The sequence below is a fragment of the Leptodactylus fuscus genome, chromosome 10, assembly GCF_031893055.1.
Source record: "Leptodactylus fuscus isolate aLepFus1 chromosome 10, aLepFus1.hap2, whole genome shotgun sequence".
In the NCBI taxonomy this organism is placed as follows: domain Eukaryota; kingdom Metazoa; phylum Chordata; class Amphibia; order Anura; family Leptodactylidae; genus Leptodactylus; species Leptodactylus fuscus.
In genome coordinates this window covers 26,127,304-26,149,667 of record NC_134274.1, presented here as the reverse complement: position 1 = coordinate 26,149,667, position 22,364 = coordinate 26,127,304, and the positions used below count along the sequence as shown (strand labels likewise).

Here is a 22,364-nt window from a genome sequence, read left to right as displayed (position 1 = left end):
TACATACACATGGTAAACATCCCGAGGACTGGCAGCACAGCAATATCATAGCACGTGTTAGGAGAAGGTAAGAACAAGACATTTGGGGTGACAGGCCAAGTTATATTACAAGTAATTCTGCTTTTTCCATGTACCAATAGCGCCTGCAACCATGAGCCAAACAGTGGACAGAAACTGCACCCCCATCTAATTCTGCCTTGTCCCGCTGCCAATGTTATCACATCAGTTCCCAGCATGATGTTCTTCTCTAGCCAATAATGGGAGATTTGTACAACTTATCCAAAGCAGCAGCAGCAGCCAGGGAAGATAGAAAGTGATAGGAAATGGAGGTGTGAGTAATGTGATTAATCTATAGGACTGTATACACTTAGGAGGGGAGGGGGTCCAGCCCTGAATATGGCACAGAACTTCCCATTCTATTCAGCCAGCCAGTAATTGATAAAGAGTAATGCATCTCATAAGGACGAGCTGAAGGTGACACTGCCGTGACTCTCCCTCCGTGCCATGGTGTTTGCATACATTAATGTATACGATCTGCTTTCCGGGAGAAGACTTACAATATAAGAACCTCAGGCCATACGGATAGTCAGTAGTTTACCATAAATCAGTCAGCCATACTTGTGAAGAAAAGGTCATATCTGCATATATAAAACAATATGACTATTAGGGGAGCATTCAGGAGTCAGAAGGACCCCATGTGTATTTGTACTGGTATGTGATCTGCCACGGATTTGCACTCCTAAACGGACCTAGCCTTAAGAAAGGTCATCAATATCTGCTCAGTGGGGGTAGGACACCTGGGACCCCCGTCGATAAACTAAGGTCTCTGGTAAAGTGGTTGGTGGAGAAGATGCAAGACTCCCACCATGATTGTCGCAATGAGTAGTAACCGGTTACATTGCAGATATCAAACTTGCGGTGGTAAAGTCGGTGCTCATATGGACTTGCAACACTAAATCCTGGTGGCAGGGAGGAGAGGTCGGACTTGCAGCACTTTTTCCTCCGGCGATTTTCAAAGCACGCTATGACAGTCTTCAGATGGAGAGACTCCAATGCAGATGTGAACATAGCCTTAATAAACAGCCTGACCCTTATACAAAGGTTGCGTCCTCTTCATAGATTAGTCAGCCGTCCCTGCACCAGAATGGAATTCTCCACCAATTAGAAACTGGTGTAAATTTCCATTATAACCTGCACTAGAGAACTGGTGTGACTTATAATAAATCTGTTTAGATGAAGCAGCCAGGTCCTGGACCCCCAAGGCCACAATAAGGCGTCTTGCACCAAACACGTGACTCTGGCGAATGGAGAATGATGAATCCATATCACACGGAATAGAAGTATTGGCTAAGACAGACGTACTAGGAAAGGTGACGGATCCTCCATAACATTACATTAATAATCCATGAAGGTCAGAATGGTTGAAAAAATAGCATGCATGCAGAACTACAGGAACGGTTACATGAATGTCCCTCATCTCCTGCCACAATAACCCATTTCTTATCTAGGAAAGCCAATGATATACTCAACTCCATTAGCGTCCCGATCACTACTTTACCAAAGCTATCACCCTCTAAGCCATTTCCATAGCGTCTCTCCCCAACAGAATGGATGACAATGATGCGGCTAGGTTCTCCACCAGTCTATACTGGCTGACATCATACGACAACTCATTTCCTAATAACTAGTGTTGGGATCATTGACTTGACTCATTGCACCCTTAAGTAACCTTCCCAGACTGTTCTGACAGGAGAGGGCTGCGGTACAATACATTGGCTGCTGACTCGAGCAGATGCGGGAGACACAGATTCCAATTCCCCTCAGCATGCAGTATTCTCTCTGTACCATTAAATCTGATTCATGAGTATTGCTCTGCCAGAATCCAAAGAGCAGGCCGGCACAGCAGACAGACTGCATTATCCCCGGCCTCACCCGCCCTGCATACAAAGCAGTAATAAGGTCATCAGTCCTAGAATTTCCTGCACAACACCTGTCCTAACCTTCAGCTAGCACATCTTATCGCCTAACCCAGAGCGAGCGGGCCATAGTGTCAGCGCAACTCGGAGCCCGAGATACAATTTACTTACCGACAGTTTTTCACAGACAATACAAGAACAATCTACATTATAAAACAGAAGAGACTTGTGGATGAATCCATAACCATACTTGTGTAACCCGGAGCTAGTCATCCACTGCTTCATATCTCTAGAAGATACTCAGAAATTACTCATGTCCACCCCCAGGCTGGTAATATATTACACTCCTCCTCCCCAACTGGTTTGACAGACCTCCTCACCACAGCCTCCAACTACATTGTTCACTCCACATAAAAATTAAAGGGATAGAACATTTCCTTTCTACTATTCTCCGTTACTACCACTGATATAGGGCTGTAGTATTTACAGTGGTCTCACAGCAGCAGGTGGCTATACAAATCCAATGAATGTCCACCGACGTTGGTTGCCTATCTATTGTGTATAGACGCTGTCCCTTCTCCAATAATGCTATCTTAGGGATAGGTTATGATTATAAGAAAAGCGGGGTCCAACTCCCAGCAGTCCCTGCGAATAGATGAGTAAAGGGGCTACAACCAGGATCTTTGTGGCCACTAAACAGTTCTGATGCCTGTGACCGAGCAGGGGCGATTGGTAAAGGTGTTAGGAGTTGGAGTCCCACTAATCAGATGCGTAAAAAAAAACCTTTAATGTTCCTATTTCAGGCACATGCACACACTCCTTATTTAAAGGAGTCATCCAGCTTTATGTAACATTTATGTCCTATCCATTTAGCTCTGCAGAGCTCACGCGCTGTCATTTCAATAGTGGTCATAGTGAGTATTGCAGCAGTTTTCCCATAGAAGTGAATGGGATAATCACTACAGCACTCACTACATTTGCTATACAGTGAATAAGCAGTGCGGATCGCATCGGAAATGGCAAATTTGTGGGGGCCCCAGATCTAAAGTTGGATAGACCCTATAAAACATGCACATTCGTCGGTTGTATGGAGCCCTAATATAGTGCAGCATTTAGTTTTGTTGGTATATAAAGATTAGTTTGTGCAATGCTGATGCTTCGCTATAACCATTCACTTCTAGGGAAGGATAACCCTATAGTACAATGGGCATACATAGCATCAACCAATAGTGTAAGGAGCCCCAGGGACTCCTCCTCTGCAAATGTCTCTGGTGTGTGTATGAGGCTTTATACTGGAGAAAAAACACAGGCAGCAAAGTCACTGCGAGATAAAACCTGAATACACAAGTCTAATGTGACTGCCCTCATGGTGACAATGGTTTGTGGTCAAAGTTCACCCAAGTTACACACCGCTGAGATAATACAGAACATGACATTCGAGGGAACACCTCCAAAGGGAAAGTATTCAGATTAGCCATTGTAATAGAATATCTGGCGGATATGCAGAGTGCACAGGAAATTCCTAAAAAACGACTGAAGATAAAGACTGTAAAGAACAAAGTATAGGGCAGGAAACACCCTCAGTAAGAAAAATACACCAAAAAGACAAGTAATGACCCTATTCAACCCCCGTCTCAGATGAGAGGTAGAAATGTGAGTTACATCATCTCATAAAATAAGTTTTTGGCTTACATGATACATGAGGGGGGGGGGGGGGGGGTGTTCCCATGTCCAGTACCCTTCACTGGTAACCAATCTAAAGACATTCTACTACTAGCTGAGCTCCGCAACACAACCACTACTTTGAAGACAACCCCTGTCCCCTTATGGACATCAGCAGGAGCAGGGCCGTAACTTGAGGGGGTGCAGATGTTGCAGTTGTACTGGGGCCCAGGAGCCTTAGGGGGCCCATAAGCACTGGCCTCAGTATTGAGATTGCTGCTTCCATCTGGTCCATAAGCCAAGGAGACCCACAGATTACTCAAACCACACTAAGGTGGATTAATCTCCTTAGCACCCGTAACCATCAGTATCAAGAATTCACTGTAGGGATGAGGTAGGGGGCCCCGGACAAAAGATTGCACTGGTCCCACAAGACTTTAGTTACACCACTGAGTAGGAGACCAACCAGAACAGAGAGCACCGCTCTAAAATATCAATCTGGCAGAACCGGCCGGTCCATCCTTTAGCTCCCGTGGCGGATAAGCTATTGACAGAAGAAGCTTACTATTCTTTCTGTATTGAAACCAATGCCAGTTCAACTGAACCAAGTGTGCATGTTTATACAGGGGAATCGCTGTTGGTCAAACAAGTGTTCATCATCTGACAGCTATTGAAGGTATATAGCTTTATTTGCTTCTTGTGTTAAATGAGCCAATGGCAAGCGACAGGATGGAGGTGGGGGGGATTTTCTGTGCTTGCTGTCAATGGTGGGGTCATTCTAGTGACAAACATAATATAAGACTGTATAATGTTACTGACGGATTATCCTAAATGCCTCAGAGTCACTTCTGTGTTTTGAAAGGTGAAAAACAGGTGACGGCAGAAAACAAAGAAGCAGGCGGATAACAGATCAATATAGGTCACTTCCCATATATAACAAGGAGAAAGAAAGCAGGATCTGTTTAGACAGGGATTAACCAAACCACAGGGGGGACCCGATAGGCATTCATGTGCAGAAATCATTGAACAACAGCTAAGTGTCTGTGGGAACATACACAAAGCTGGAAAGCTGGCAACAAGCAGGAAGATTTGCCCGTGACCTGACCAAAGGACTTGTATTGTCTTGTATGCTTGTCAATGGGACATAAAGGTAAGAATATCTGCAACCATGGTCATAGTATCCCATATGGTTAGCTGCAACTATCATTAGAAATCTCATCCATATACATGTTCTAGACTTGTTCTGACAGATCAGAGATTTCATATACATTATTGTAGCATCAGACACAACAATTGTAGGGTAGGCTTGTCAATTACCATTATGTCACCTCCTCAAGTAAAACGGTAAATCTGTAGAACGTCTTGTCTTATTTGTGACTGAAAGAGGAATTTACCTTCATTACAATAATGTGCACTTTAATGTCAAAGGGTAAAGCAGCCAAAATCACAGTCATACAATACTACCATACAGAATAGAGAGAAAAAAAACTGCTGGTGCGCTAGGTTAGCGGAACATTATGCAAATAGCAAAGACGCGCCATGGCGGTCAGGTATATATATATATATATATATATATATATATATATACACATACAGTACATACATACACACACACCAACACAAATTTGCCTGATCCTGTATCCTGAAATAACAAGCAGTTTAATTGCATTTTCTGATCTGTAAAATACATATGTAATTGGTTAACACATGCAGTAAAGATAAGTCACTTCCTCATGTTCTGTCTGTAGCAAATATATGCCTCCCAGTGCTCATCTCCTGCTTTATATACACTGAACAAGTAGCTATATTCCCTCTCCCTTTCACTAAAGTATTGGACATTACATCTCACAAGCCGATTATCTTCAATGCATCCTGGATCTTTCTCCTTAATCTTCATCTGTGAAGGAATCCTGTTTCACATACTGGGCAGCAGATTGTGCAGTATCTAATAAAAAGCAGCAATACATATGAATACACCGAGTAATTATACCTTACACCTCGCAATAGAGGCAATAGATTCCAGAAAGGGCTGGAATCATAGCAAATCCACCCAAAGCAAGCCCTGGCCGCATCAAAACAAAGAGGCAGCACAGAGCTGTGCAAGACAATGATAAGGATAGATTCCAACTCCTGATTTAGGGCAGCGTCACTTACTAAGCATTTGCACACATATGGGTACTTCTATATGTTTTATAAGCTTAAAGACCCCTTTAAAGTTTGCCCATGTGAATCTAAAGATCAACGATTCCTTGAAATATCTATTATCTATATGTCAGGTGTCTTATTTTGCCCGTGACAGATTGTACTACGAGAGCGATAATCCTATAATCAGTAAGTGATAAAACAAAGACATCAAGCAGACACATTGTGATATCTTACTTCCGTATTGTGACAGCTTTCTGGCGCTTCAGTGGTTAAGCAGAAGTTTGCACTTAATGAAAAGTATGATTCATAAAAAGGGTTATCCTTTGCTCTTTTATAAAACGTTCGCTCGGCAAGGCTCATCACGCAGGGTGAGTCACAGTAATCCTTCAATACAGACATAACACAATTTTCAGTGTCACTGCTTCATTTCATGGTCACCTGGATACAGAAAAGAAAAATCCCCAGCTTGCCAGACACAATGAATTGAGCGATTGTGTGAAGTCTCCACTGTTCCATTTGTCCTAACTTTTTACCGCCGTGTACTTCCACTTGGTTATTTTCTAAACATTTGATATTTCTTGCATTGGCTCTAAAGATCATCATGAAATAATGGAATTTTTTTTCTAAGGCTGGAAGGAAATAACCAAGAAAGCAAACAGGAATTTCTGCAAAGCTCCTGTCGAAAGTTCCCTGACAATACTTCACTTTATATCCGTCTATTTGCTTTTCTATAGCAAATACATTGGCGTTTACCGGAGTACCTCTAAACCAGCGGCGCGCTCTCTAAGAGCTGATAATACATAATGTATGCCATTTACTTAGGGGCTGCCAGTGATTGGCTACAGTGGTCATGTGACAACAAATGGGCCATAACCACTTAAGTCTATAGGGACTATAAAAGGCAGGGACGAGAGACATCGAAAGGCGTACTGGCATGTTCTGTTTCGTGATTGAATGGCCTCAATGGCCCCATTCACTGAGCCCAGGACTAAAAACGGACAGGAACAGGACTTAAATTTGCCCCAGGCTTGCAGCCCCATACATAGGTCCATGAAGATAAACAGCCGTGTGTACGGGGCCATAGAAATGAATGGGGTCATGTGTGAAAAACACAAATAGCACACTGGCAATACACAAGGTCATGTGCACGAGGTCTAAGACTGGAACCAGCTGCAATGTAAAAGATGGAAGCCAAGCCAGTAGGTATCTCTGCTAAAAGCTGTGAAAAATGCAGCAGAATCATCCAGTGTGGATATAGCCTAAAGGACCTGGCCTGTCCATGAATTACAGGAGAAGCCCTTTGAATTCAATGAACATTGTATCATACTATAGTCCAACTGGTGGGGAAATGCAGGGAAATTAAAGTGTCCAGGATTTAGGTTTTCCTGGCCTCTTTCTCGACCATAAATATCTGATCGCTAATGGGGCAACAGCCGCTTCCAATGCTTGTGCCACACAACACAAGTCCGGAAGCAGATAGCACCCGACCACTATATAGTTCCAGGGCTGTCACTGCGAATCAGATCACATTGACTCCAATGAGAGCCGAGCTGCAGTACCAGCGCCTGGCCACTACACAGGGCATGAAGCCATCTACTTCCAACCCTGTGTTATATCTATAGATGAGTGCACAGCTGATCTGTGTGGGGCCCAGATGTCACCTCCACCATTTATGTCTTATCCAAAAGGAGTTTGAACAAGGCATTGGTCACAAAATTACCCTTCCTAGAGCTCCATTCATGTTTATACCACTGACCGAGTGTGCATGTGTTCTCAATACTGAGAGGAGTGTATGTAGAGTAAAACACACAGTTCCTGGCCCAGTTTATATATTGATCCATTCATGGTTAGTTCAATGGTTATACATGAGAAAGGTGCTAAAAATCCCCCCAAAACAGGGATTCTCTAAGTATACCAAAAAAACCCTACAAACAAGCACACGGTCCAGTGGTAGTATGGAAGCATTTCACAACTAATAACAGGAGGCCTAGCTAAATAATGGCCTGCATCATGCAGAAACCACAAAATACAAGTATGTGCTCTCAGTGTGAACAGACCACAAATATCCCAGCAGTTTACATTGCACTCTGTGAAGCATGAAGTCATCTACAATAGAAACAATTAGTCATTTACTCTATCCCTATGTCCGCATTTCTTCTACTACACAAGTGTCAGCTCGCCTCGCCTGATGCCATTCCTCTACCCAGGGTTATACGGGACACAATATATACAGTGCAGTGGGCAAGACATTTCCTAGCGAGAACCCCAAATCACCAGAAGATACCAATTACAATAAACTGTTTACTGTGGGGTCTCCAGGTACCCCATTCAGCCTATCCATGATATATGGTTGACTTGTCAGCTCTTACAGGGTTCCCCGGTTAACATTACATTGCTTATCCAGCTGACAGTAAACAATGCACATTGTCCTCCACAAGTATAATGAGCGTCTGCCTCCCATCATTCAGCCCTCACGCACCAGACTCTACAATACACGGCCTGTGAACATTAGAAATGGAAATTGCTTTCTGTAAGCCGGTTTCATCAATCCATTGTGATTGGTATTCTCACCGTGCAGTGGCGAATGCGGCAGAGACGGTCAATACCTGACCCCGTTCTATGTCCTTCAGTACAGGCAATTAACCTTTAAAGCAACCAAGACCCCTGTATTACTATAGGTAGTAGCTCCGAAATACAGGCCGCCGTAAAACCAGTCATTTCATTGTGTTTGCCAAGAATACTATAAACGCAAGGGAAAAGCTAAAGCAAACAGGTTACCATATAGACTATGCCTGTCCATAACTACAGGGGGCAGTATAGAATCCACACAACATATAAGGCTAATATTAGGGAGAAGCACATCATTTTGCCAATAAACAGATGGTCCAGTTTTAGACACTATTAGAACTTATTCAGATGATAGTTTATTGGCCGTATGGCACCCGTCTATGTACAAAGGGCCAACATATGTTGGAGTCACATCCACGCCAAGCTATCAAACCACACTGATACTGGATCACAAGGTGCCCATACACCTTGTACACCATGGACCTGTTTCTACAACACCTATTCTTTCCAATGTCTTATATACATGCACATACCAATTTCAATGGGAAGAGAAGTGGAGGGGAAGAAGCGAAAAGGTATAAGAGGTCAACAATCCTGATCCTTTATACCCAATACCATCTGTTGAGGAAGCAATCAGGGAGCCTCCTATACACATAAGGTTATCAGTGGCTTCAGTCCATGTGCTGTGTATGGAGACTCCAGCCATAGTTTATGCGCCTCTGCCCAGTCCATTTAGCCAGGGGCGCGTAAACGATTAAGATGACTACTGGAGAAACCTCCGCTGTTACCTGCCTGTATCTTGGCAGAATCCCTATGTGGTGACCACAATGCAAGCACTTCACTTAGGCATAGGCTCTAAGACCATTATCTGTAGGTAACAACATATTGCTATGATGCAGATTATTCCGCCATACCTTATCATCTGGCTATGTCAATGTGTATGTGCATCTATGACGATCATCTCTAATGGATCTGGAACATGGATCACGGTGACATCTGCCCAAGCTCCATTTATATACAGTACAAGCTCTAAGCAAACAGAAAATGGGATTTATCATAGGTGACTATGGTCATAAAAGCTTATCCTCAGGACATACTGCATTGAGGGTTATCATACAGTCTGTGTATGACATTTAACTAGAGGAGATCTCGAATTTATATTTATTGCTTTAAAAGGAACGCTAAACAGGCAACAGGCACATGAAAAGAATACTAGCTCTCCCTTTATCTCCACTTTGCCCTTGGTTCTATTTAGTCTTACATTGCTATTAAAAACAAAAATTATATAAGGATATCTCTCTGTAGGTCTCAGGAGCTTAGCCATGTACCCTTCACAGCCCTGAGGCTGCCTGTAAGACGAGTGGCTGCAGCAGGAGCCTCCCCCCACCCAGCTGCTGAGCCATGCTCTGTGAACTGAAAAGAAGTAGTACATACATTACTTTTACACAGAATGCACTCTCAGGCCTGTTTTCTGATCACACCCATTGAAGGTGGGTTGAAAATCCAGCATGGCAGACCCATTAGAGTGCATGGAGGCAAAGGGCGCCTTTCTAGCTGGTCACCAAGCAGGAGGTTCTCCACAGTTTGTGCCAATAGTCTTCAGAAAATGTTGCAGACAGGGGCGGCTATATTTCTATATTGTTTACTTCTAGGATTGACTCCCAGGTTCACTGTCCCTTTAAGGGAAGAAACTTTGTAGAGCTCACACATTTCCAATAAATATTAACAAAACCCAACCTCTAGAATACGGTTTGTTTAATAAAGTGACAAGGAGATTGACTAGTTCAGCCTAAATAAATACAATAGCAGCAGTAGTCTGTTTACACAGTGCTGAATACCATGCTGCTTTCACATAGAAAATCCTGCACAGAGATGTCGAAACTGCAGAGCCTTGGCCTCCCAGACTTGAGATTCGGAAAATCTTGGCTCGGGGAAGCAGCATGATTCACACAAGGGCAGAGCTGTCTGGGCAGAATTTCTTGGTTTGGATAATGACCTCAGAGCTTTGCTGTAGCCACATCATCCAGAACGTGTCAAACTGATTTGTTGATTCAGAACAAGGCCGAAGATTACTTTGCAGCATGTGCAATGGAAAGCTGGAAAGGCGGCTACAAAGTCCTACCAAGCCGGGAAGGAGATATAAAATGGTACAATGGGGAAAGTATAGTCATGGTCTAACTATACAAACGGATACAAAGGAAAATATTCATTGCAGCAATCTAATTGGGCTTAGCTGTGGTACCCTGCCGATGCCTACAGGTATTAACAGGCACCGGGTTTACCTTTGTGTACACATTACGCCTTATAGGGGTTTTAGGATAATATCAGAGGGGTCCAACACCTGGGTACTGTTCAAGTGAGCTCTGCAACCTCTAAATCAGAAAACCTAGCACAGTGCCTGCTGTACATTTGGGTATCACAGCTCAGCCCGTTCACTTTAGCTGTGATCAGACTATGTGACGAATAAAGATCACGTCGCACTGCCTATGAAGTGGTGCTCATTGGGTGCTACTACTACTTCATACAGCTGATCTGCCGGGGTGCTGGGTGTCAGACCCCCTGCTGATCTTGGGTTGATAACCTATCCTAAAGCAGAGGTCGGCAGGCCAAACCAGTGACTCCAACTCCTCCATTTTTCCATAGTGAGACTCAGACTCTTTCATAAATGGGCTCATGATTGTGAGCAACATGGTGGCTCACTGGTTAGCACTGTTGCCTTGCAGCGCTGGAGTCCTGGGTTCGAATCCAGCCAAGAACGATAGCTGCAAGGAGTTTGCACATTCTCCGGGTAGTCTGAACTTCAAAGACATACCGATAGGGTATTTAGATTTAGTCCCCTACTTGGGGTCGGCGTGTGATGACAATACCTATAAAGTGCTGTGGAATATGGTGGCGCTGTATAAATAATTAAAAAAAAAAAAAGTCCTAGAATTCTTATGAATGTAAATAGATAAATAATGTACCTAATAATTACATAACTGAATTATATCATTAAAAATATGTAATCATTTTACTGACTCCACAGCCCTGATCCTAAGGACAGGTCACCTGTTACATTAGACACTTTAAAGGCCTTTATCATGAGATATCGGACACCCCCATACATACTAGAGGGTCGGCCAGTTCCTCTAAAACCAGCGTGTTCAGCCAACAAATGTGTAAAGCTCAGAATAGCACAACATGTTGGATGTCGTAGCCTCAGTCTGTAGGAAGTTCAAAGGCAAATAAGAAATTGTTCTCCTGGAATATGAGCGACTTCATGTAGTTGTGGAAAGCCATAGTCTAGGCAGGCCTTTGCCTGCTGAAGTGTGTTTAAACAACCACTCCAAAAGCTCTTAAACTACTTCAAAATTTCCATGTTCTCACCCTAAGCAGTTTAAGTGACCATACCGCTCCTGGCACGCATCTCCACCTAATGTGAGAATAGGTAGGAAAATATTATATATCAAAGGATTGTAAACCTGAAAGCACAAGAACAGGCTAGTACTGGGGCACAATGGGATGAGTAGAAATCTCAGACAGCCTTCCACAATGCGTATTCTCACCCCATTGAAGTGCTCTGGACTTACCCACTGAAGGATAGGTCATGAATTGGGGTCCGAGACCCAGGATTCCCACTGATCATTTGAAGAGACTGCAATGTTCACAAGGCAGTCTTTTTAGAGAAGACCCAAGCACAGTGCCGTACATTGTATAGTGGCTATTTCTTGAATGGGACTGAGTTGCAAACAGACCATGTGACTGACAGAATGTGACTTGACATGGCCTGTAAAGCTAGAAGAGGCGCTACAGCTTCAAACAGTTGGTTAAAGGGATCCAAGGAGTTAGATCGTCATTGATCTTCAATTGATGACTTATTTTAAGGATAGCTCATCAATTGATAAACGCAGTGGTATTGCCATGAGTAAGGGACGGATGTCCCGAAACGCGTAGGCTTGTCTATCTTCAACCATACATGCATACTTGGAATTGACCATGTAAGTTTTTCTACATCTTTTTTCCTATGTCTGGTACCTATTTTTTATACTTTTCTAATAAAAGTCAAGTTTTACTATAGACCTCTTGTGCTGAAGGAATATTTTTCTACTGGGTTCTTGCATCAATTGAGAAAGCCCAGAAAACCCCTTTAAGGGCGTGCAACATTTAAGATGACCCGTTGTCTCTGTTGGATTGTCTGTACTGGCACATACTTCTACTCTCCATGAAAATACAATTTTGGGGCACCTACTATAAGCGCGCTTTGTGCCTTTCCGCTATTATCACCCCTAGAATAAATTGACGACTTAATGTCAAAGATGTTTGAGAGCGCATAGGGACAGACCCGTAACTGGTAACAGTTGCCCAATCATTCAGACATTTCTAGGAGGAACAACAGAGGACCAACTGAACACAAAAGTTATAATAATAGATGCAACTGTTTATATAACATGGAGAAAGCAGTCATGTCAGGAAATTCGACAGGTCCTAATGCAAGTCATCTGTTCCACAGGTTATTAATAAAAGATATCCCTATCTGAATTTACTCCATCATTATAGATATAGGTTTATGCCCTAGCGTGCTCCTAAGTGGGCCAGGCATGCATTTCCACTGCCTATATTGGCTGGCGAGGGCCAGTCCGGACATTACGGGTAATAATGGTAAGAGGTGAGACTGCACGAAGTGGCACCTAGAACTTGCAGAGCGACTGTGTTAAGAACAGTGTAGGAAAAAGTGTGCCCTTTAATAATTGAGCGAGTGCCTGGAAAAGGAGTGTTCGGGCTCATCCATTATTCATCCCTCCTCACAGGCTGATGCAAACTGATTTGGCATGGAGATCTTCCTGTATCTGACTTAGATGATAATCTCCTGCTATCAGCAATGGAAATAGTCTAAAACCTGCAAGGTTACAAATTATTTTACCATTGACATTCAATGTAAATATTAGCCCAGAATGAGATGACGTCTGTTCCAATTCTAACCGTCGATGGGTAAAACCACAAAGGAGCCAGGACATGTGCATGAGGTTTTATAAGACTCCGGATGGCGACTAAGTCGTCATCAATGCACCTCTATGGGGCTGGTAGACCAAACCACGGACACCGACTCCTGCTCTGACTCCGTCCTGGATGGCTGACCGCCATGGTCAGAAAGAAGCAGTAAAGATTCTCTAATTCCTTAAAAAGGTACAGATGAAATTCCTATGAAAGTAAATATGTAACAAATATATATCTAACCAATTATACAATATTAATCATTTAATAGAATTCTAATATTCATTTGTAACATGATCATTTATCAGGCTCCTAAATTTGATTTAGTAGCCCAAAGGCATCATGGCATGACTGCTGGCAGCTGCCACTAGGAGGAGCAATGGAGCTTATGCCAAAGTTCATTATTAAAGAGTATTCTGGGACTTAGGACAGGTCATCTATATCAGTTCGGTGGAGGCTGGACACCAGGGGCCTCTCATCGATTAGTCAGGGCTGCAGCCATTACTTAGTGACAGTTATGTGATCATTCTCTTGAATGGGACAGAGCTGCAATACCAGGCACAGCCACCATGCTATGTTTGGCGCTATGCTTGGTATACAGTGAAGAGCCATAGCCCTTGGACAAGCATAGTGACCAAATGATCAGCCGATCAATGGTTATGCTTGGTGTCAGACCCCTACCAATCTGATACTGATGATCTCATATGCCATAAATACAATGTCCTGGAAAGAATACCCCTATAAACGCAATGTATAAAAGTATGCGGTAAGCTCCCTCTGGTGGCTGTTGCAGGTAGCTGGCATGTCAGGCACAGGGCTGCCTATAAACGCTGGGGTCAGTCCTCAGATTAGTGTAAACCCTGTGGTTGGTCAGCCCCTCCCCCATAGCGAGAATACTGTCTTTAATGTATAATGAACCATCTTGAATTGTAATTCGCGAATATATATATATATATATATATATATATATATATATATATATATATATATCAGAACCCAAAATACAGATATCCATCTACATAAGTAAAATAACACATGGTGATATCACGTGATGACCATATTGCCATGTTTCGCCCTTCCTGGAAATCTGGATGGTGTTTGCTTGCGGAAATATATATATATATATTTTTTTTTACTGTTGATCTAAATTTTATTTTCGCACGAAATCCTTCTTCAGATCAATGACATGCCAGCTCTGATCAGAACAGTGTGTGTATACCAGATGGCCCGGCTTAATTATTAACCAAGTGGGTAAACTCCAAGAGCGCGCGTGTGTCTGTGACGCTGGGTGCAAATTCTAGAAATGTTTCTTTATATGCCGTCATATATATATATATATATATATATATATATATATATATATATATATATAATGGCTCCTGAGAAGGAACTGCCTTTGCGTTTGGTTACTCGCCTTCTGTTTGGTGGAAACTTCTGTAGAGAATATGTTGAATCCTCGGGCTAAGAGAATAACCAATGCACTCATCAACAAAGCAATCCCTAGTGATTCTGTATAGTCCCATCTACGTAAAGTAACAAGATTGGGAATCACTTGCACTGGTCCCCTCCCAACCAGTCTGCTGTGCCCCCAACTGTAATTGTGCATGGCAGCTAACAGTTGCCCACAACCCAAATCCTCTGTCTGAAAAGAGCATGTGCATTACTGCTCCATTTGCTGTCAATGGGACTGTGACATAGACGAGTGGTCGGGCACGCAGACTACTAGTCCATTCAAACTGTGGGTTCAGGTCTCCCCTTCTCTAGATCAGTGGGTTCCCAGCAGTCAGACCCCTACCGTTCTAGCAGTGGTCTCCTATCCATTGGATGAGCAATAACTAAGTATAAAAGGGGTACTCCAATAGTAAGAGTCTAAAAAGAAATAAAAGCAGGAGAAAAGACCCTCATGACCTCACACAAATACAACATTGCTTAAAGATGGCAGGTTTAATATCAATTCCCTTTGATATAACTTTTCATAAAATAGGAATGTAAATACCGGTAATGTAGATTTCAGGTGCAAGTACGACCACAACAGGGAGTAAAGTGTGGCCTAAATATTTCATTCCTTTCTTTCTACAGCACCGATACCCACATTCAGGCCCTGCTATGCCTTAAAGAGGGCCTGTCTGATCTCCCAAAGTGCTTATTTAAGTAAATATATGTATTTCTCAAGAAATAAGGAGTCCTATTTCTTTGTTGTGCCGTTCCTCTGTTACTCCTCAGAGAAATGTATAACTAATTTGACATGTAGGTGTGTGACCGCACTCTCGGACCTTGATACTATTGGCACCAGTTGGACAAACTGTGTAAGGACCTATCCTATTGACCAGGTGAATGGTAACACCCAGTTGTCAATTTACTCATATGTTTCTAAGAGGAACAAATACAAGAACGACAACAGAAAAGATGTTCCGGAATTGTTATTTCATGGAGAATACAGGGATTTATGGATGGAGTGTGAATAGAGCTTGAAATACGTGATCTGCTAGTTTCCAAAGTAACCAAATCCATAAAGCGCCCACTTCTCGGCAGGCGCACAATACGAGCCAAGGTCCTTCCCGTGTGGCATCATTGAGAACACAAACACTATTCGAATACCATTTCCTTTTACCTTTTTTTAACACAAGAGATGTATTGCAAGAAAATCATTCACGTATATCTTAGAAAGCTTTGTAGGTTTTGACCTAAATCACCAAACATCACATGATAAAAGGGAAATAAAAGAGAATAAATAAGACTCAGGCCTCATATATCACCATGAAGCGCTGAAACGGAGGCCGATGCCTGGCTGACTCTGCTCAGTCTGCCATTACCTTGACTAATCAGCACAATTTGTTTCCCGTGGATACTATGAATGAATTTCCCTTAGCAATGACGGCTTTCTAAAGTAGGGCCAGTGACGATCAGTTGATCAGGAGGCTGGCATCACTATGGACAGGGTGGTCATGGACAGAAGTCATGGAAAGTACAAAGAGATACCAAAAAATCTAAAAGCTGGATGACAGTGTCAGACCTTGGACCTTGAATATATAGGACAATGCTCTGCCGATCACCTGCATAAAAGGTGCCATCAGCCGACAAGCAGCAGCTTACCTCTCCAAGAATAGGATTGAAATGATGAAATCCAAAATACGCTGATCCAGGGAAGCCCAATCTAACATATTACATGGTCTCTTATCTAGCCACATACTTCAAATCAATGTCCTCTGAACCCGCAGACGTCGTAAGGAAAAAGGGATCAGGCTAATGGTGTCTGGTTGCATAGGGATAGGAGGGGCGAGGTTGTGAATACAGATGGCTACATAAAGGATATAAGCATTGGATATGCCACATATACAAGGGTGCCTTGTTAAGCAACATGCACATATATCCCTTTCATATTGAAAAACATAGGTTCCTGGCTGATCTGAGGATATCACTGTCAGATGTATATAGATAGACTTTGAAGTGCTGGCATGCTGGATATAGGAAAAAAAAAAAAGCAGACTGCAGAGACTTTCCCAAGCTCCCAGGTAATGGCCTCACATCAGATTATTACTTGACAAATGGGCATTACAAATGGAGCATGAAGAGGGAGCGGCATGGGACTTGATCTACACCCAGTGTAATGCTAATGACAATAGCTCATTTAGACAATTACACATCTATACTGGAATGATGTCGATAGCGCTGGAGCGAGAGCAGAGACAATAACCTCGGTTAAAGATTAACCATCACAACAGATTGGGGTTCCTGAACGCAAAGTAGTCATCAATCGTGATGTACCAGACTAGAAATCGGCTGCGCCCTCGTCCGTCATGTCTTCATTCCTTAGGAAACATGTATTCTGTACTTCACACAATCTATATAATGGACATGCACCAAGAACCATAACATTAATACTACTGTCCGGTGAAGTGAGTAATGGTGGCAAATGCCAAGGTGGGATATATTAGACAGCAAGTGAACAGTCTTAAAGCTGTTGTGTGAGAAACCAATAAAACGGGCAATAGTATGGATCCGAGCCACGTTGTAAAATTTGGCAATGCTATAAGGGGGTTTCTTTGCAGCAGTCACCTCATTTACATCACAGACAGGATTGCAATAGAAGATAACACCTCTATGGAGACCACCACATAACATCCATCATTGCATCGACTACTGTCAACAGAAGATGCCACAACTTATCTACTCCCCCATCCCTGCACAGACTATGTCGATAAAACACACCCACAGATCTCCGCGAGTTGGCTCCAGTCTAGGCTGTAAAGCATATCCTAAATTGCTGTTAACAGAGCAGAGGAGAAGCTCAGACAAGATGGCCAACCCCTCCATAGTCACGTACAGAAGATGAAATTAAAAAAAATCCCTAAAATCAGATTTTAACGTATGATCTCACAGTCCGATTTTAATAAATAAATTTGTGATGCATTCCCTTTAAGAGGTCTTGTAAAGTCCATACCTCAACAGTCTCCCAAGTCTTATTGCCCAATAAGAGACTGCTACTACCTTCTCAAGTCTCCGAACATTATTCTTTCCTGCAACAAAATATACCATATGACTATGGAAATTGTATTCATTAATTGTACAAAGACAACGCCATATCTTTTCACGGTACGTCTGACTTTCACAGAGGCAGGTCATAAACACACATAGGCAGCAATTTCACCGGTAACCTTCACAAGATGTAAGCCTCTCCCTAGACGCTAAAAGCCAATTGTGAGACTAGGTACATAATCGAGAACTCCAGGACACATCTCAGAAATACCCCGCTGTACAAAGCGAGCAATAGCGACATAGGGACCGTCTATTCAAGACCCACACCTGTTGGGTGCCTAGTGCGGCAAATGTCTCTCCATGTTTCCACTACTGAAGCTGTGTAATTGAACTGCCAAGCGGCAGCCTCCTAATGAAGCGGCGTACCACCGGGCACAATAAGGAAGACGCAATTAGGGTTTTGTCCTTGTTGTTCATTTCTATTCCGTCTTCCGCTTTCCTTGTCAAGTCACAATGAATCTTACTTTTCCATTATCCTGTGTCTGGTGGGGGACGTACAGCCTGTTGAATATGTATTGTGAGAGATACATTATTCTGAGTCCTATGTTTGCTTAGCTTATATTGTAGGCTTCATTTGCTTTACAATACAGAAGGATTATTTCTTAAAATTTCTGCCGCTATTTTGGAGAGCAAGATATGACAGAGGAAGAAAAACGGAGTTCTGCCATATAAAGATTTATAGGATTTGGAGCAGGATTTAAAAAGAGCAAATCCCGATAGGACTCCTAGGAGAGATAGTAAGAGTCCTGAATACCCCACCCACAGTAAAAGATTGACAGCTGTCCCTGTATCAATGGATATACATGGAAGGCTGTCAATTATTGTGTGGGCGAGGTAAGCAGGACTCTCACCATATATATTGGCATATGTATGTTTTTATGAATATGCAAATCAGTCTCAAGTGCACAAGGGGCGGGGCCTGATTTGCTTAAGGACAGTTGCAAGTATTCCAACTCTCCTCTGAAATCCAGCACCCGATGCCTTCCACTTATCCATGATTGACATTTCCTCTTCTGTCTGGATCATGATTGTATGTAGACAAATCTGGTACATCAGTCTTCGCCTCAGTGCACTTGCAGAGTTATGAGCATATCCATAAAAAGATGAATCCATCTGTCATCTGTTTATGGCCACAATGGCTTCTGCTCCTATTAAAGACCCTACATGGCCCCATTATTAGTTTGAGAGTCCTTATGGATCCAACAGTTTCCCTCCCATATACCACTGCACAGTATATGATGCTAGCGAACCCTATGGTTAGTACAGTATACCCAAAACATAATCTCCAACCCACTACAGTATATCTAAAATGAATCCCCCTCCATTGGTCACTATATGTTTGCAGCCCCACTATAACAATATGAGATGACCGTTGTATAAAACTGAACTTCTCAAATCCAGTAAAACTTCAGATAAAAATATTTCACTGACTGTGGGTTGTTCATTCAATGCCCCACATATTTTGATAGACATCCTTTAGCAGGAGAAAGTTATTTTTGCGCTGGCATTGACATGCACCGACCTCCGCTACCAGGCGGCTCCTACAGCTATGCCATAAGTGTACAACCAATACATAAAGGCATCTCTGCACATATGCCGCTGAGAAAACAGGCTGTGTATATGTTATGATTGTAATGTAAGTATGAAATACTTCCCCTTCTTCAGATGGCATCCGAGAGGCGCTCTCCATACATACAGCTGCATTGACGTGACAAGCCTGTACTGTGAACAGATGTCTGCCATACACCGCGTGACTTCATGCACTCGGCTCATTGATAATTCCTCCTTACAAGTCTACAATGTACTGCTGAGCAGACAAAGAAGCTAGCATTTTATCACATTACGGGAACTCACATGGATGGAGAATTTAGAAATAAATTTGACTTTTTTAGTAGCCCAATAATCGCAACATCCATAAATGACAACCTAAAAGATATTGTAGCTCATACAATGTCAACTCAGCGATCAAATCTGATGGCTATAGGTCTATTATTAACAGTAAACTATGACCCAAGAGTAAAATGTATCAAATAGTCACAGAATAGGGGAGAAGTGTTTGATCAGTGGGGGTCCGACTGCTTAGACCCCCACCAATCACAAGAACATGGGTCTCCTGTCCCCTGTTTGAATGAAGCAGAGGTAGAGCAAGTGCATGGCCACTACAATGACTGACTGCAGGACTGACAAAGATAGGTAAAATAGAGGGCTCAGTTTCACAGAAGCAGCAGTGTACATGCTCACCCTTCATCCCATACAATTCAGGTACAAGAGACCCACATTCTCATGATCGATAGGGGTCTCAGCTAATAGGGGACCCCCACTCATCAGACTATCACATATTCTGCTGATAGGAAGAGGTTGTCCCAATACAGACACTTGAGACAGAGGTCTGACCACTGGAACCCACCAGTCATCAGGAAAGCAAAGGGTATCAAAAGTTCCCCCATTCTCCTTGTGAGCAAGCTTGTGTGCCAGGCACCTCATTTACTTATATGGGGCTATAGGGGATTGCAGTCCCGGTAGCCCCCATAGCGGGAAATGCAGCACTTTTCAAACAAGCAAACTGGCACTTCCTTCACATGGAGGATGAAGAGGGACTTCAGCCCACGGTTCCCCTCATTGCTGGAGTCCCACTGGTCAGTCCTCCAGCGTTGTGATCTTGTGTAATGGGACAACTCCTTTAACACTGGTGCGTTGGTTGGTTGCCAACGATCGGCACAGGTATGTAGTGGTTTAATAAGCAGTTAAAAAGACAACCATTAAATAGAGGAATATTCAGACCTGGTATGCAGTAAAGTGCCAAATGCAAGGACAGCCCCTCCATTTACAGCACAAGTTTGGTACACTTTACGCAGGGGAAAAAATGCACTCAAATATGTCAAAGATAACCATAGGCGACCAAATGAGTGCCCCTTTATCCCTCCGTTACACCACTGCAACAGTTTTTGCTGAAGTAAACTATGCTATTCTATATAAAAGCATGTGGTAAAAGAAAAAAACACATGTAGGCGTATACCTAAGAATGTAAACAGTGTAAATGCACCCATACAAAGAAAGGGCGAGCAAACTAATCTAAAACCGTGAAAAAACTCATTGTCAAAAACAAACATCCAAAACCCGCATGGACTCAAGGGAGAAACAATTGTGTTTTGACTGAAGTGACGTCAAAAGAAGTGTCATAAAAATTCCGTCTTACCAAGGCAGGCCACTGGACTTGCTTGACCTTTGATCCCTGAGCCTGGCTGGGGTCTTTCTTCTTCGCCCAGACCAGCTGGAACTCCACAAAAAAGGCTGTAAAATCTTCATACACTTTCACCCATTCTCGTTTATCCCATTCTAAGTCATCAAATTCCACATATACCTACAAAAGAAAAAAGAAAGAAAATATACATTAGCAAGTCATCGCGGCGAGCACGGCTTCAATAGACCGGATCACATGGTTTTAGTTATATCAAGAGCGAAACATCAGCAAGACAAATGAAATCTTATGGCTTGGAATGTGGGGGGAAAAAAAAGTAATCTTAGTTCAAAACCTCTTAGAAATCTTCACAGTGTGGAATATATAATATCCTTGTAAGGGGTTAAGAAGGAGTAACAATGTGCAAGTAAAGGCAAAAGGAAATGGTCTGGATTTCATTACAGGGAACGTTAAAAAACCCACTCACTTAAAGTAAGACTGAAGACCTATTAAAGACATGTACAGTAGTGTCCTAGGCACAACCCCAAATACCAAGAGTTACTGAAGTGGCCATAGACAACCATTTGGACCTGACGCTCTTGTGACCTGTGCTGTGGAATCGGTAGGCCACCCTGTGTTTGCCTCCATTGAGCCATATGTACCCCATGTGCTGTCGTATAAAGCTGTACAGCGACGCTTCTAGGAGACAATATTTTACTACCTGTCATTGAACCAGTTTTGGTGGTTGTGGTATCAGGGAACCTGGCAGTGGTTTCATACTGCCGCAACTCTGGCTAACCCTTACAGGCCCCCTTACTACACACAGCTAAGTTTTACCACTGTTTTCAACACTGTAGGGGATTGTAGGGTTATAGGTTGGACTTGATGGACTGATGTCTTTATCCAACCTCATCAACTATGTAACCATGAAAGGCTGCAACGTTTCACAGAAAACATTCTCCAAAGAGTCAGACATAAGTAGAAGAGTCCAATGGGCGGATCCTCCCACCAATCCCGCCCATATCAGTTGGATTGGCAGGTTTCTCCCTATATATAAAGCTGAGTTTTAAGGTAAAATATACTTCTTTGTAAAGAGGGAACTTCTTGGTTCAGGCAGGTTGAAATTGCTGACAGATTCCCTTTATCGCAACAAAAAAGATTTAATGGGAGTGTCGCCAGAACCCAGCTCAGGTAGAAGGGTTAGGGTCACCTGAATTATATAGCGTTTTCTCTTTGTGAATCAAGATATTTTCTTTTTTGTCAACATCCCTGTGAACTATTTGGAGCAACAAGGGTGTTGCCATTGCTTCAAAGGAATCATTTGCAAATGGTCAAAAACAGCAATATCTCAGCGTTTAATTCGGGTGACCCTAATCTCTCGATATGAC

The 22,364-nt window shown here is 42.8% G+C and overlaps 1 protein-coding gene across 4 annotated transcripts in view; it reads right to left on the bottom strand.

Moving 5' to 3' along the window:
* Positions 1-22,364, bottom strand: part of JMJD1C (jumonji domain containing 1C) — a 167,785-nt gene that overhangs the window by 82,476 nt on the left and 62,945 nt on the right. For all 4 annotated transcript variants that reach the window (XM_075257472.1, XM_075257475.1, XM_075257473.1 and 1 more), the window contains exon 2: positions 20,995-21,159. In XM_075257472.1, the coding sequence (XP_075113573.1) occupies positions 20,995-21,159 (165 nt within the window). The remainder of the gene's footprint in view (positions 1-20,994; positions 21,160-22,364) is intronic.